Source organism: Mus caroli, unplaced genomic scaffold, assembly GCF_978045245.1.
Source record: "Mus caroli unplaced genomic scaffold, Mus_caroli_1 scaffold_10, whole genome shotgun sequence".
NCBI lineage: Eukaryota > Metazoa > Chordata > Mammalia > Rodentia > Muridae > Mus > Mus caroli.
The window spans coordinates 12387304-12403714 of record NW_028227265.1 but is presented as its reverse complement, the minus strand read 5'-3'; the positions used below and the strand labels follow the sequence as shown (position 1 = coordinate 12403714).

The 16411-nt window shown below is 50.5% G+C and overlaps 1 protein-coding gene across 1 annotated transcript in view; it reads right to left on the bottom strand.

Annotated features, from left to right (window-relative positions):
• Positions 1-16411, bottom strand: part of LOC110300494 (polycystin-1-like protein 2) — an 81318-nt gene that overhangs the window by 51673 nt on the left and 13234 nt on the right. Inside the window, 9 exon segments of the mRNA XM_085844258.1 lie at positions 1864-2040; positions 3351-3492; positions 4333-4453; positions 6379-6586; positions 7375-7492; positions 9868-9917; positions 10689-10766; positions 12137-12544; positions 14688-14917. Coding sequence (XP_085700384.1) covers positions 1864-2040; positions 3351-3492; positions 4333-4453; positions 6379-6586; positions 7375-7492; positions 9868-9917; positions 10689-10766; positions 12137-12544; positions 14688-14917 — 1532 coding nt within the window.

Sequence of the window (16411 nt, the reverse complement as noted above, 5' to 3'; positions counted from 1 at the left end):
TGTAGTTCAGGCTGGTCTAGAACTCACCATGGAGCCCAGGCTGATCTTGAGCTCAAGGCAATCCTCCCGCCCCAGCCTTTCAAGTGCAGGGACTGTCGACATGAGCTAGCACCCCTGGCGTCCACATTAGTTTGGGGATTTGTTTTAACAGTGATGGGAATGGAATCTGGTGCCTCACAGCACCTGCAGAGATGCTCCCCGTTGCTATGTTCAAACAGCGCCCCCCTGTGGGACACATCTTGGTTTACCAGTTGTGTCTGCTCTTAGATGTTAAAGATTGTGAAGGTAGCGATTTCCTCTGCGGTGCTCACTGCAGCATACCTAGCACCCAGAACAAAGCCTGACATCGGGCACCTGTCTGTTATAAACACGAGTGAGCAAATGAGTATCTTTTTTCCTTGAAGGAGCCCCACACATCACGGGAGCCTCCAGTCATTGTGTAGTGCTCAGACAACCGTGAAGCTATTGGCTTGCAAGTGAACAGTCAATGTTGTGTGTGTGGCCACACCTCCTGCCTTCTTGCTGAGCCCCGGGAGATGGGGACAAAGGGGAAACTGGCCACTCCCTTTGGGTGCAGAGGGGAGGTGTTTGGAAATGAAGCCTACTTGCCTTGTGTGTGTGTGTGTTTTCTGTCCACAGTCAGACTGAGTCATTATCATTATCATTATCACTTTAACGGCCTAGCGAACTGCATATTCTTTGACAGAGCACCCCACACAGGCTATACTCCCTCAGAAGGGTTTACACGCACCTCGCCCTGGACAGGGCACACTGTTTATGCCATGTGATGTCTTGCTGAGTATGCCTGCACCACTCATGGTGCCTCAGCTGGGAAGAAAGTTCCACTTGAGCTAAGACCCACACAGAGCTTCTGTGACAGTCCCCAAATGCCCAAGGCCACAGGGGGAAACCTATGGCAACCAAAATGCTATGGTAAAGGGAGTGAGCTGCCCCACACCACCCACCCTCTTCCTATCCACTGCCCGTCTGGGCGTGGTTGTCATGGCTGTCATGGCTTACTGGATGGTTGGCATGCAGCATAGGTAGGGTCTTTGATGGTTTACCCACTGTGAACCTTTGCAAAAATAAAAATGTCCTTTGAGATTTGCTTGTCTTGTGACCCTGCCACTCTCTGCTGCCATTTACAAGTCAGGGTCAGTGGATGTGCGGAAGGGTCTATGAGACAGATCCAGCTCTGCCATTGAGGAAGCTACAACTTCAGATGTTCAAAGAGTCACAGTGCCTCCCTCTCTGTTCTCTCTCTCTCCTCTCTCTCTCTCTCTCTCTCTCTCTCTCTCTCTCTCTCTCTCTCTCTCTCTCTCTCTCTCTCTCCCTCTCTCCCTCTCCCTCTCTCTCTCTCTTTCTCCCTCCCTCCCTCTCCCTCTCTCTCTCTCTCCCCTTTCCTTTTCTTTCTCTTTCTCTCCCCCAACTCTCTCTCTTCCTCTATTTGCCTCTTCCTTTTTCTCTCCTCTCTCTTCTCCCTCTCCCTTAACTCCCCCCTTCACGTGTGTGTGTGTGTGTGTGTGTGTGTGTGTGTGTGTGTGTGTGTGTGTGTTGAGGACTATGACCTGGTATGCCCCTACCCATGGTGTCTCTTTATCCATTTAACCTTTTTATATATCCTACATTGGGAAAAAGTCATTGTGTCGCTGGGTTTGGGCAGGTGCTGCTATTGCATGCTGCCCTTCTGGTCTGATGACTGGGCCAGTGCTTTGGTGATGACAAAGACTTAGGAGTCCCTCAGCCTGCCAACCTCTCTCATTATAGAACATACTCGACTGCATCTCCCTGACACGGACAATCCCCATTCTTAGAGAAGATGAGTCTGGGAGCTGAGGGAAGAGCAGAGCCTCTGGCTGGTACCTGAGTGCAGGCAGAAGCAGTACTCCACAGGGCCCAGGGCTGCGGGAGTGCTGCAGGAGACAGTAAAGCTCGTCAGCACAGAACCTTCCTCCGGGTCAATCGTGCAGGCAGGCACCTTAGGTCGAGGTAGCATGCTGATCACGTACGTGTCCTCCCCGTAGGCGTGGCTGGTCAGTGCTGGGAAGGGAAGATTCATTGGGCTTAGGGGGCTGCGTGTCCAAAACTTTAACCCCTCTTCAGGATGACCTGGGAACTTGTTAAACAGTGATATCTGGCGCTCTACAGACCAGCAAACAGCTTCTGACATATTTAAAGATTCTGGAGTAGGCCCCCAAATACTCCTATCTAACAGTTGTCCCTGATGCAGGCCCCCAGGCTCACTGAGGAAATGGGCAGACGTGGGGCTGGAGTTCTGCTATTTCCTATCTAAGTGGCCTTGGCTTGACCTCTGTCATCTGTAAAAGCGGAACCAATAATATAACTTCCTCATAGGACGACATGAGCAGATTACCCAGAAGTCAGATCACCGGGGAGGAGCCGAGGCTGGAGCTGGGAGCAGGTGGATGCTACCCAGAAGTCATCTGTTTCCAGCCTCATGCCCTCGGCACTGTGAGCCCCTGTCTGTCCTGCAGCAATGAACCACCCCATCTGACACATCCACAGGGTTCCAAAGAGCACTGGCCACAGAGCTGAGCAAAGGGGAATCTTCTTCCCTTTTAATGTTTTTATTTATTTTATTTTATTTTATTTTATTTTATATGTGCATTAGTGCTTCGCCTGCATGTCTATCTATCTGTCTGTCTATGAGAGAGCAACAGATCCTCTGGAGCTGGAGTTATGAACAGTTGTGAGCAGCCATGTAGGCGCTGGGACTTGAACCCAGGACCTCCGGAAGAGCAGCCAGTGCTCTTAACCATTGAGCCATCCCTACACCTCCCACAAAGGAAAAATCTTAATTGGTTACAACTTAAAATCTTGGCCTAACCCGAGTTGAGGAGGTCTGAGGTTGAGCAGGTATGTTCAGCACACAAGTGCCCACCTCGGTTTGTCTGGTTGTGGTTGCTCTGTGGGCTGCGTTAGGAAATACAGAACCAACGGGCACACAGGTAGCACTTGCCTGCAGTCCTGACACTAAGGTAACAGAGTCAAAGAAAGTGTTCTTAGAAAGCATAGCCATCTTTGTTCTGTGACTGTCTGAGCACTGAGTAACCCTGACTTGTGGTGGCACACACAGGTGGACTTAGAATGACCAGCCTGTACCACCAGCATTCTGCCAATCTTCTTGCATGACAATTCCAGGACAGACATTTACATCACCCCAGATGCACACATGGGGAAACTGAGGCAACATGAAGTCAAATCCTTTGCTCAAAGTCTTGTAGGCAGAAAATTCCATACCTTGCTCCATGCCAGACCAAAGCCCCTTATTTTAGTGTTTCCAAGTTTGTCCTGGTCCTGTAACAAGAGATGGGGTGAGCACTCCTCACCTGTGACCCGGATGGGAATAACAGGCCCCCAGCTCTGCAGGAAGCTGCTGTTCAGCAATAACACGGAGGAGTTGCCATGAAGGAGGGTCAACGACCGTGGCCAAAATCCTCGGAGTCTGCAGGCAGCTGGGAGGGGCTCAGCCTGCAAGGGAAGAGCTCTCAGACCCTCAGAGTCTGTTAGGTAGGTCCCTGGACATCCTCAGCCCTGTGGCTTCCAAGTCCCTGGGCCTGTCAGATTTCTTTCTGATGAGCTAATGGCAGCTTATCAGAAAAGTGACCTAAGAGTGCAGGGTGAACTCTCTGGGGAATTGGCTGAGCCAGTAAACAGGGCAGAGAAGAGGGTGAGAGCAAGTGCAGTGTGGTGTGGTGCACGCTTTTAATCCCAGCACTTGGATTAAAGTGTCCCCCAACAAAGAAGACGGAGGAGGAGGAGGAGGAGGAGGAAGGAGGAGGAGGAGGAGGAGGAGGAGGAGGAGGAGGAGGAGGAGGAGAAGGAGAAGGAGAAGGAGAAGGAGAAGGAGAAGGAGAAGGAGAAGGAGAAGAAGAAGAAGAAGAAGAAGAAGAAGAAGAAGAAGAAGAAGAAGAAGAAGAAGAAGAAGAAGAAGAAGAAGAAGAAGAAGAAGAAGGGAAGGAAGGAAGGAAGGAAGGAAGGAAGGAAGGAAGGAAGAAAGAAAGAAAGAAAGAAAGAAAGAAAGAAAGAAAGAAAGAAAGAAAGAAAGAAAGAAAGAAAGAAAGATAGCAGCCGGGGGATGTATGAATCCTGGCAGGGGGCTTGGACCAAGGGCAGCAGTGTCTCTCTCCCCATAGGCTTTGATCCTATGTATTCATTCACCTGTTAGAAATTCCTTCAGGTCCCTAATCTTCCTGACTGCCCCTGCACTGGCTCCAAATGGGATTGGACTGCCCTGGCTCAGGACCCAGCATTCAACACAAGGCCAGTCCTCTCAGAGGACACAGTTTCTTGACAGCTGTGACATCTCACCTCCTCTGGTGCGGTGTCATCTAAGTACCAGCTGAACACGGCCACCGGGGTCTCATCTCCCACGGTGACGGTGAGCAGAACGTCTTGGTCGACTTTCACTGGCCGGCAGTTCTTCTCACAGCTGGAAGGTACAGAGGATAAAGAGAGAAAGCTCCCTCAGGCGTCGTGACCACTTGCCTGGCCTTGGCCCAGTTCTCAAGTCTGTGGAGAAGGTGGGACATTGTCTTTGTCCAAATGAAAGATGGAATAAACCCAGCCATGCTCCAACCTAAGCTGGGACAGAGCCTTGGTCTGCAGGCTAAAGAAGAGTCAGGACATGACCAGATTTCCGTGTCACTCCCCTTGCAGTGATGTTGGGGTAGAGTGGGAGTGCAGGACACCTCCCTGCCTTCCCATCCTGACCCTGTCACTTAGGGAGATTTGCCTTGTATGAGTTGCTTAAAGTCTAAGAATTGGTTTCCTTGGCTGCAAAGGGAGTGGACAAAGCCAGATAACTGCTGAGATCCACTTTAGTGTTGATAAAAGTGACAGTGCTGTGGCTTCATAGCACATATATGATGCGTGATCAGAGTAGCTCTGAGAGTGACATGTCAGAGCCCTGAGAGCCCTTGGGAGTACACCAGGCTCAGAGGACTTGTGGATTGGTCCCAGGTGACACCAGTCCTCAGTGGATGGATAGAACCATGAATCAGGGTCCAAACCTTGGGCCTTCTCTTGTGTTTTTGCTTTGGTGTGTATGTGTCTCTCTGTGTGTTTGTGTACATGTGTGTGTGTGCATGTGTATGCATGCAAGTGTGTGTACACAGGTGTGTGTTCATGCATGTGTGTGTACATGTGTGTGTACATGCATGTGTGTGCATGTGTGTGTGTACACGCCTGTGCATATGTGTGTGTGTGTCTGTGTGTCTGTGTCTGTGCCCACACATGTATATCAGAGGTTGGTATGGGATGCCTTCTCTCATTCTTCATTTTATTGTTTGAGACAAAGTCTCTCACTGAACCTGAAGATTACTTCTTTGGCCACAGCCCCCTGAACCTTCTATATGATGTCCCATCCCTCTCTGGAGCCCCTGACAGGTCACTTTAACATTTGCTGCATGTCAAATGCCTCCTGAGTCCTCTCAGCCTTAACTTCATGAGTCAGGCAAACTTCCTAATTCTCTTATTAGTGTCTCTCCTAGTGCAAGCATGCTGGTGGGTTTCTACAGACCTTCCAGGCTGTTCTCCAGCTCTCCCTGCAGAGACCATGTCTCAGCTCCCACCCTCTGGGCTTCGGTTTAGGTCCAGCCAGTGGAACGCATTGGTAGGGGCCCAGGAGGTTTGAGGAGAGATGGTGGGCTAAGGAGAGCACAAGGTTATTCATTTATTTCTTACCAAAAGGCTAACATGGCAGAGTCAGTGCCCCCCTAGTCAATGCCATGGCTTCTGTCTCTCTCAGGCTATAGTTGAGAGGGGATTCTAGTCATCCCTGCCTTACCTCTGTAGTCCTAGGAGCAATGGCTTGCCCCACCCTCCAGCAGCTCCACGTTGTCACGGGGGTTAGTTCTGTTCACTCACCCCTGAGAGAGGATGTTTATCCATCTGTAATAAGTTTCTGACTACAGTGAGCCATCTGCTTCAGCAGGGACCCAGCTGACAGGCCCAGCTACCTCAAGCTTCCACCATGACTCCTATAAGATGCTAGGCCGACTCTCTGAGAGCAGAATGTTTTGAAGCAAGCTGTGAGCATGTCCCCTCCTGCTCAGGGAGCTCCTGGATGGAAGACTTTACTCTGCTAGGATCTGCAAGGCCCCGCCTCTCCCTTTCTCCTCCTCTTCCCAAGCCCCTCCTCCAGGTCTCTATCAAGCTCCACATCTTATGGATGGGGCCTTTCCTGTTCCCTGGATGAAGTCTCTAGATGGACTTCTGCTGTCCCTTCAGGCCATTTATTGTGGATCCCCAGGTTGCCACCCCTGTGGGAGCACAGGTGAGACTGGTTGACCCACTCTTCCAGTCCCACCTCCGAGTGGTGCCCGCTGATGGTACAACACCCACATGCTGCCTCACCTGATTTGAGGCCCAAGGTTCAAGGGAGCAGACACGTAGAGGCACTGTTCTGTCTCTTTCTCCAGCTCTTGGCCCCTTAGGATCGCCAAATGCAGGGTGACAGCAGAGTTGAGCGGTGGCAGACAGAAGGTATGGAGCACCAGCAACCTCTGGTCTGTGTGGAGCAGCTGCCTCCCCACACAGGCATTCCACTGAGCCCAGCAACGTCCTGCGCAAGATGGGAAGACAGCTGTGCACAGTATCCCTGACCCCAATACACTGTGGACTTTCTGGTTTAGCAAAACTTCTATTAATGGTTTTGAATTTTTGTTTTGTTTTGGTTTTTTGTTATTATTATTATTATTATGGTTTTTCAACACAGGGTTTTTCTGTGTAGTCCTGGCTGTCCTGGAACTCACTCTGTAGACCAGGCTGGCCTCAAACTCAGAAATTTGCCTGCCTCTGCCTCCCAAGTGCTGGGGTTAAAGGCATGCACCTCCACTGCCTGGCCTAATGGTTTTGTTTCATTGAGACCAGGTCTGGCAGCACAGCCCAGACTAGCCTCAAACTCCTGGTCTTCCTGCTCTGCCTCCTGATTGCCATGGTTACAGGGATAAACCACCATACCCAACCTCCAGTTGTCCTATTTTATTTTGGTGAGTGTGTGTGTGTGTGTGTGTGTGTGGTGTTGTATGTTAGGAGGGAATGACCCTCTCAGAGGAGGACTATCTACCTGGTCACGGATTTGCCAGTGGATGGTGTCAATGAACAAAGCAAGCCGGTATTTAGGTTTTGTTACTGCTTGTTAAATCTCCCCATGCCCCTATCACACGCATTCAGGGACACCATCTCTTCTTGGTTTGCTGGTGCCTCTATACACGTGTCTGAGGTTTACACTCCAGCACACACAGGCAGACAGTGTCAGGCTGGAGTTGTGTCCGATGAAGAGAGAACAGACAAGCCTGAGGATGCTCTCTTATCAGTGAAACCGGTGGGCAGGAGAGTCTCGCCACGTACCGCAGGACCAGTGGAAGTTCAAGCCCGGGTCATCATCTGGCCAGCCCAGTGTGACGTTTGTGAAAGGGTCGACGTACAGTTCAGGCTCGGTGACTACCTTCATGTCCCGTTCGTGTCCCTGCAGAGGATGGGATCCCTCAGTGATAGAACAGCTTCGCCATAGAATGCACTCCACCAGTAAGCGTCACTGTAGAGTGCCACCGCCAGCCTACCCCGCACCCCAGAGCAGTGCGTGCTGACAGCGGCCACAGGGTGAAGCTAAGATCAAAGAAAGTTCTGGATGGCAATCTGCTCTCAGGTTTCCCTCGGGAGGCATGGCGTCCCTTCCTGAGACTCACTGGGTACACAGCTTTATCTCCAGTGTAGGCTTAGGACTCACAGTGTGTTTGCCTGCATGGATAGAGACCATTCTGAACCAGGCCCTGTGCCGATGATGGGGGACATGGTAACAGAGACCCAACTGCTATCCTTAAGGGACATTAAGGAACACTTAACACTCAGAGTGCCACCTGTGCTTCCTTCAAGGGGATCCAATTAGTGGCAGCAGGAGAATGTGGAAGGCAGAGGCAATCGGTTAAGAATACAGGCCTCAGCCGGGCGTGGTGGCACACGCCTTTAATCCCAGCACTCAAGAGGCAGAGGCAGGCAGATTTCTGAGTTAGAGGCCAGCCTGGTCTACAAAGTGAGTTCCAGGACAGCCAGGGCTATACAGAGAAACCCTGTCTCGAACACCCCCCCCCCAAAAAAAAAGCATACAGGCCTCGACGGATTCGGGGAGAGGTGACTCGATTAGTGAGGTCTTTGCTTTGCAGGCACAATGATGTGACGTCACCAAGGGTGGTGATGCGTGCTGCAATCCCAGCCTTGGAAAGATTAGATAGTGGATATCTGAGCTCCCGGGTGGGCCAGACTAGACTACTTGGTGAGCTCCAGGATAATGAGAAACCCTGCCTAGAGAACAAGACCAAGGCTCTTAAGGAACATGCACACAGGAGGAAAGGAAAGCTGAAATGAAAGGCTCGGGGCCAGCCGAGTCTCAGAGTGGATCATGAGCCTGTGTCCTCTGGCCATGTTCTGAGTCTCTGGGTGCCTGTCCCTCTGAGGCTTTGCTAGCATCTGACACCCATGGTTGCCATGGAGACAGGGAAGCTTCCCTGTGGGTCCGGCTCCCAGAAGCACCAGAGGGAAGAGGTGACAGAGCTGGCTGGGCAACCATGGAGAGCGTGTCTGCTCTCGAAGAAGAATCAGCAGCCCCTGAGGTGAATTCTGGAAGCAATTACTGATGGGACCAGTTAGCTATGCGTCTTCTTGCTCAAGCCTTGACCCAGACTTACACAAGGCTATAGGGGGACTCAACCTCTGATGGATGGCTTGTGTGTGTGCCAGGAGCTTGTGGAGGTCAGGGGACACCCCAGGTGTCAGTGCTTGCTTTCCGTGGCTCTTATACCACACAGTCTCTTATTCTCCACTGGATATGCCTGGCTAACTGGCCTGTGTGCTCCTGCGGATTTTCAGGCCTCAACTTCCTGTCTTGTCGGGGCGTCGGGATTGATGACAGGCACTCTATCACGCTCAGCTTACACTGCATAGCCAGAGCTCTACCCACTGAGCCACCCTCTCAGTCTTCATGATGCCAGTGAGCACACCTGTGAGCGCACACTCTGATGCTTGCTATCCGTCCACCTGGGTCCTACCAGATACTCAACTCATAGTTCTTTCCTTTCATCTGTTTATCTCTAAGCTTTGTGAAGGCAGAGAGCACAACTGTTTTTTTAACATTAACACCTCAGCCCCTAGACATTAATTCTTGAACACGGCAGGTGCACAGTAGGTCTTTGTTATCAGCAAACACCTGCACAATGATTTGGAAAGGGAACTGAAGACCCTGGCGTAAACACCAAAGAACCTGAGCCTGTTTCCCCAAATTAACGCTAACAGCTATGAATTTCCCTCTGAGCACTGCTTTAGCTGCAGCCCACAGAAGTGGATCAATTGTATTGCCATTATAATTTTAGTTAGAAATATCTTTTAATTTCTCCTATGGTTTCTTTTTTTTAATTTTTAATTTTTTTTAATTTTTTATTTTTTATTTTTGGTTTTTCGAGAGAGGGTTTCTCTGTATAGCCCTGGCTGTCTTGGAACTCACTTTGTAGACCAGGCTGGCTTCAAACTCAGAAATCCACCTGCCTCTGCCTCCCAAGTGCTGGGATTAAAGGCGTGTGCCACCACTGCCCGACTCTCCTATGATTTCTTGTTTTGCCTATTATTATTTTTTACAGAAGTGTGTTACTTACTTCCTAAGGCCTACCTACACACAATCCAGGGTCTTATTGCTTTACAGCCTAACCCTGTGGTGGTTAGAGAACATGCTTTGGGGACTCTTGCCAAAGGGAAGAAAGCTTGGGGACCCTGGCAGTGCCCTAAACTCAAAACATCAAGGAGAGCACTTGGATATTGTTTCCTTGTGAAGTTAAATGTTTTAAAGATGCTCACGCTCTTTGCTTCAGCATTTATCCCAGATGGTCCTTGGAGACTGGAAGGGGCTGTAAACATAATGAGAACAAGGATTAAGCTTTGGTGAAAGGCATTATAAAGCATAAAGGCAGAATCACGTGAGCATCATGGCGGGTACCCAAGGTCACAGCTATGGAGGGGAAGTGGTTGGGAGAGCAGGAGGAACGGGTGAGCCTAGATTTGTGGCAAGTCTAGACAACACAATAAGACCCTTCTCAAACACATAAACAAATATGAAAACCAAAGAGATCACGTTGAAGATATCCCAAGATGTCAGCCATTCAGGCAATAGAGACACAAAAAAAACAAGGTTCCAAGGGTGAGAGATACACAGCTGCCCCACCTGACTCTTGCTAGGGTTCTGACCTCAGGTGCTCACACCTGCACAGCAAGCTCTTGTCCCCCGCAGAGGCATCCCCCAGACCTTCTCTTCTGCATTTTTGTTATTGTTTTTGCAGCACGGGGGTAGAGTCCAGGGATTCTGTATGCTAAGGAAGGACTCTACCACTGAGCCACACCCTCAGCCCACCTTCTACACTCCAGATGGTATAATGTCTAAGATAATGTGAACTGTGGTATGAGTACTGTGCCGTGCAGTTCAGGGATTCATGGCAGGAAGAACATCTGAGCACGTTCAGTGCAGAACTTTAGGGATACTTTCTGCAGCTGTGTCTTCAGAGCACCCAGAAGAGTCTGCGACTGTGGGCCGCGCTCCGTGTTCACAGCCCCATTTGAAGGGCTCCTCCTTAGACCCCAGACAGGCTCAGTATCCTAGACTCCTGAGAGTACAAACACCTTGCCTGTGACCGTGATGTTCCCGATGTCCAAGCTCAGTTCTGAGAAGGCGTTCCGCACATGCACGGTGACCAGGAAGGTGCCTGCAACGCAAAAGGGGTAAGAGTCAACGGCGTTGTCACAAATTCCATGACACAGGGGAGACTGCTCTCCCTAGGTGTGCCTGCCTGGCAGGCAGCCTTGACTGCAGCCCTGGAATCTCTCAGGCTTTGTGCACTTACAAGTCCTACTATATACCAGGCCTGAGGCAAGACTCTGGGAGCACACAGGGGAAGGTATACAACATGGAGTCATAGTGGGCTTGGGGACGGGTATGGTGTGTGAGGCAAAAGTGGAACAGGGTTATCCTTCAAAGGGTGAGAAGGATCTTTGAGGCTTAAGAACTCCATAGGTTGGTTCCTTACTCATGCCCTGTGGGATCAGCCTGGGATGAAGGGTGGTGGAGGTGGGGAATAGAGAGGGCAGGAATAAGCGAATGGATGTCTGTCTGCTTCTGGGAAATACAGTGGACCAAGTGTAGGTAAGAACTATCTATGGACATGGTGTAGGTCTGTAGGAGAGGGATGATGAGGGAGCAGGGTCAGCCAGGGATAGGAAGAGGCTGCATACGTGCAGCCAGCTGAAGGGGAGGTTCAGCCCTCATCATCCTACAGGTTTAGTCTGAGGGGCCCAGCAGATGGTCTCAGGAGCCCACAGAGGCTACTACCAGAGGCAATTTCAAACATGTCCACCAAGGGCAGAGTCCTGACCTGCTTGCTCCCTTTGCATCCACCCTCTTACTGGGAGAGGCCCAGATCATCTGGTCTCAGGGAGAAAAGAAGTCTGTTAATCTAAGAATGAGCAAAAAGCCAATGGACTGGTCCAGATTTTACCAGTTAAAAGGGGATAGACTTCACTGAGTAGTTTCAACAGGAGCAGAAGGAGACAAAAGCCAGCAGGTGCATCCAAACTTAGGGCAAGGGGACATGATGTCATCTACAGAGTTCAACGCAAGAACAGAGCAACTGAGCTACCATGAATAAATCTCATAATGTTTTAAGTAAGTTTGCAAGTTTATGTTGGGCCACATTCACATCTATCCTGGGACACATATGGCTCACGGAGCACAGATACGTCTGCCAGTTGTCACGGGGATTAAAGCCCCAGTGTGGTGTGCATTTTCCCATCCTTTGGCTTCTTCCTATTTCAAGCAAGACTCTTGGGGAAGTGGGTGGGGAAGGAGTCATCAGGACCACGCTGGAGGAGGAGGTTGGGGGTCTTAGGCGGCGCTTAGCAAAGCCCCAGGGCTCTCCTATGCAATCTTTGTTCTCTCAGCATACCTTTGGCAGAAGGCCTGAGACCCTCATACCTGCCTGGTGTCATCTCTTTCCTGGTACCCCTCTGAGCCCCAGGGGAACGAAATCAGAAATATAAAAGGGGGTGGGGTGCCAGGGGAAGCTGCCAGCCTCGGTACCTTCAGCAGGAACCACCACATGGTAGTTCCCAGATGACTGCCCAACACTCTCTTCCTTCTGGGAGAAGTTCACGTTGAGTCCCGCCACCTCGAAGGTCAGCTCCTCCAGGGTGCCACGAGCCACTGAGACATTGACCACCAAGTCCCGCCCAAGCTCCACGAGGTCAGAAGCCCAGGAGGCCCGCAGCCCGGACAGCAGCTCCACAAAGCACACAGTGAAGTTTCCAGAGGGGACTGAGGCGGTGCTGTCGTTGCTGACAGCTTGGATTTTTAGGTGATGCCTCCCAGGGCCCAGCAGTTCCTGGATGTCTCTGTCCAAGGTCAGATTGTAAATCTGTGAGCCCCTCCAGGCGGTGAACTCAGCCAGAGTTCTGTTATCCGAAAGCACAGCGTAAGTCGCCCCGCCTCCTAGCGGGAGTAAGGGAAATTTAGAAAAGCTATTACCAACTGTGCAGCTAGCATTCTAAGATAGTCCAGGCTGAGTTCTGGGTCCAAAGAAATACATGAGGACAGACCACTGTGCTAAATACTAACTGTATTTTTTGAGTTTAGTTTAGTAAGTGATTTTTTTTTCCTTTCTGGATCCTCTCTGATCATTTTTTTTTTTTAAATATTGTTTGTTTTTGAGATAGGGTCTAATGTAGCCCAGGCTGTCCTTGACTTCATTCACTATGTAGCAGAGGTTGGCCTTGAACTTTTGATTTTCCTCTCTGAACCTCTCAAGAATCAGTATTACAGGCCAGCACCACTGTGTTCAGTCTGGAGACCAAACCCGGGGTTTCTTGATCGGCAAATACTCTCCCAACAGCCGCAGCTGCAGCCCCGTTGTTATTTGTTTATGTCCTTGAAGCCAGAAGTTTGTAGCAAATGCTTAGAACATCCTGATGATAGGGACACCCCCCCTCCAGTAAGAAACTGAAAAAGAGGTATGGGGGGGGCACAAGAGTTGTGAAGCAGGAGAATGGACTTCAAGAGTTGTTTTCAGCCAAAATAGGTGAAGGTGTTTCCTCCAACATCCACTGATGACCTAGGACAGGCAAATCTCTATGAAACTCAGCCTGTTCCCCACAAAGTGGCGCCTCCCTTGCAGGCTGCAGATTGCCGTCCTAGCTGGATGCCAAATATTGTAGTGGGTTGAAAATATGTGTGTGTGTAACCAGATGATATTCTTTCCAGTAGAAGCCATGCCAAATACATTTCTTGTTTGGATGCGGATGAAAAGGAAAAAGGGGGGAGGGGAGAGGAGGAGTAGAAGGAAGAGGACGTACTGGTGGTGGTGGTAGTGGTGGTGGTGGTAGTGGTGGTGGTGATGGTGGTGGTGGTGGTGGTGGTGATGGTGGTGGTGGTGGTGGTGATGATGGTGATGGTGGTGATCATTTGGTGATAATGGTGACAGCCCAAAGCCCTACAGGACCAGGGCTCTTCGCTTTCATGTGTATCCCCACCTCCCCCACACCTGGTGAAGAGCTGACATACAATTACATTTGTAGGAAGACTAAATAAATCAACGAAAGATTTTTTTTTTTTTTTTTACTTTACCCCGGGTGCACATACCAGCCCCTGTTAGGCAACAGGCATACAGGAACAGGAAGGAAGCTCACGAGTGCCGTGTCAGAGCCCCATCACAACCCCATTAAGACGACCGAGTGAAGGATGTCATACTGAGTCAGATCCTTGCTCGTTTGATGATTACCACCACCATCATCGCCATCATCACCACCATCGCCATCATCGTTACGCCATCACCGCCAACATCCCCCACACCACCATCACCATCATCCTAGCTCGGCACTGCATAATTTATGTCAAAAGGGCTCCATTAAGCACTCTAACTGGACTGTGCTTTGTGGGGAAAGATTGCTGTGGATAAGGCAGGGGTGTCTCTGTGGGCAAAAAACGGTGCTACTTAAAATATCGATGGGAACTATCCAAGCCCTGGGATGGATGTGCCGAGGAGTAATGGATCGTGTGGGCACAGTTAGAGTGATCTCTGTAATAAATTAGAGCGGAAGCTGTAATCAATCAGCGTAGAAGCCTTGGCTAATCAAGGTAGATGCAGGAACCAATCAGAATGGCCTCTGGCTTAAGTGGAAGACACTGTGTCCAATCAGAGTGTACCCTCGCCAGAACTGTGGATAGGCTTGTATCCATGTGTGAACCGCTGATTGTCAGGCTTCATGGCTACAGGATGGCGCCACGCAAGTGGTCAGCACTGGCTGTGTGCTGTGAGCAGCCCCTCCCAGCCCCACCCCCGGCCCCCAGAGGGAAGTGGTATGGAGGACCGGTGTTTCAGATAGGATTGTGGACTTGGAGAAAGAGACGGGAAGGTGGGGGTTCTCGCCGGCTCACTAACCTAGTTTGGGGTGGATTAACGTGGAGTCTATCCTGAGTGTGCCATCACAAGCCAAGCACTTAGAGCCCTGAAGATGCCACCGGTGTTAAATAAATGAACACAAGGTAGCTAAGATGCTAAAGCCTCAGGTTAGCTGGATAGGTTTGGGAGAGGCAAATCCCACCACGTGCCTCCACCTGCTCCATCCTGCAGACTCACCTCCATCCAGATCCACCTGAACCCACAGGGGTTCCCCAAAGACAGCCTGACAGAGAAGGCCGGCTCCAGCTCCAGACAGGCCAGCGCACCCAGTGATCCGAGGCGTCTCCACCTTCTCGCGAAGGATCACTTGCTTCTGAGCGGTCACGTGCCACTCACTGGTCGTACACTCAGCAAACACTGTGAACTCCCCAGGAGAGCTGAACTGGTGGGTCACGTTGCTGGACACACTGTGGGAGAGCGGGGGTTCAACAATCATGCATGAGTTCACAACTCGCGTGCTCTGCAAAGGCAAGATGGCGGGGGCGGGGGCGGGGGCGGGGACCGCATGTAGCACAGTGGGGAGCGGTCTTGTCTAGCATGGACGCTGTTTAGAATTTGATCTCCAGCCCTCCGTTAATTGGGTGCGACGACGCCTATCTGTGGTCCCAGCACCCGGCAGGAGGAGGCAGAAGATTAGAATTCAAGACCATCCTCTGCTACATAGTGATTTTTGAGGCTAGTCTGGACTGTCTCAGTCAGTCAGTCAGTAAATAAATAAATAAATAAATAAATAAATAAAAGTTTGACAAAGACAAGAAAAAATGTCACTCAGCATGCCCTGTTCTCTATGTTAGGGGAGGTCACACTATGACAACTTAGCATGGGATCAGGAATAGCATGGATCAGCCTTGGAAAATTTCAGCTGCCAACCCTTTCAAAACAATTACTTATTTGGGGGGGGGGAGGAGGGGCAGAGGCCAACCTTGGGTGATGTTCTTCAGGAGTCCAGTGAACTACCGGGATCCTCCGGTCTCAGTCTCCCCAGTCCTGGGATTACAATGCATGCCACCATGCCTGACTTTTTATGAGGGTGCTGAGCATCAAACTCAAGTCTTCATGCTTGCATACAAGCCACCTCTCCAGCCCCTTGGAACAGCACGAGCCTTATAGAACACATGCTTCTGGAGGCTAAAGCGCTGTCTTCTCTCCTTTGTAGCAGATGACCCATGGGCCCCCAAGAACCTCCGTTATGTATCTCTAGGAATCCCTTTAGTTGAAGGGAGCTGCTTCACCCTAAGGACAGGTTGTGCCCCCAGGCACATTCCCCCATCTATTGGTGGCTCAGGGCCAGTGTGTGGGTGACAGTACCCTGATTGAGAGCTACACAAGCTCAGGGACCCTGAGGGATCAGCAGTGTCTCCCATGGCACTCCACTTTGACCTCATCCTTTAGTCTGTCTCCTCCTCCTCCCCTCTTCTTCCTCTTCTTCCTCCTCCTCTCCTTTCTCCTCTTCTTCTTCCTTCTCTTCCTCCTCCTCCTGTTCCCATCAGTATCTGGTCCTCAGTACCTACCCACTTTCCTCTCCCAAGAACAGACTCCTCTAACAGGCAAGCATTAACAGCTTTTCCTGGTCAGAACACCTTTGAGCTTCCCAGAATCTCTCATCTTCCCTCGTACCCACGAGTACAGGGGGATAAGCGTTTTGCAGGGTACGACCTGCTTCTTCAGGTCCAGGCCAGTCCCTCCCCTAGATCAGAGTTTCTCAACTTTTGGGTTGAGACCCCTTTGGAGTGGAACGACCCTTTCAGAGGGGTTGCCTAAGACTATCAGAAAACACAGATATTTACATTGCGACTCATGACAGTAGCAAAATTACAGTTATGAAGTAGCAATGAAAATGATTTTATGTTATGTTCCTCCACAACATGAGGAACTGTATTAAAGGGCCATGAAAATGATTT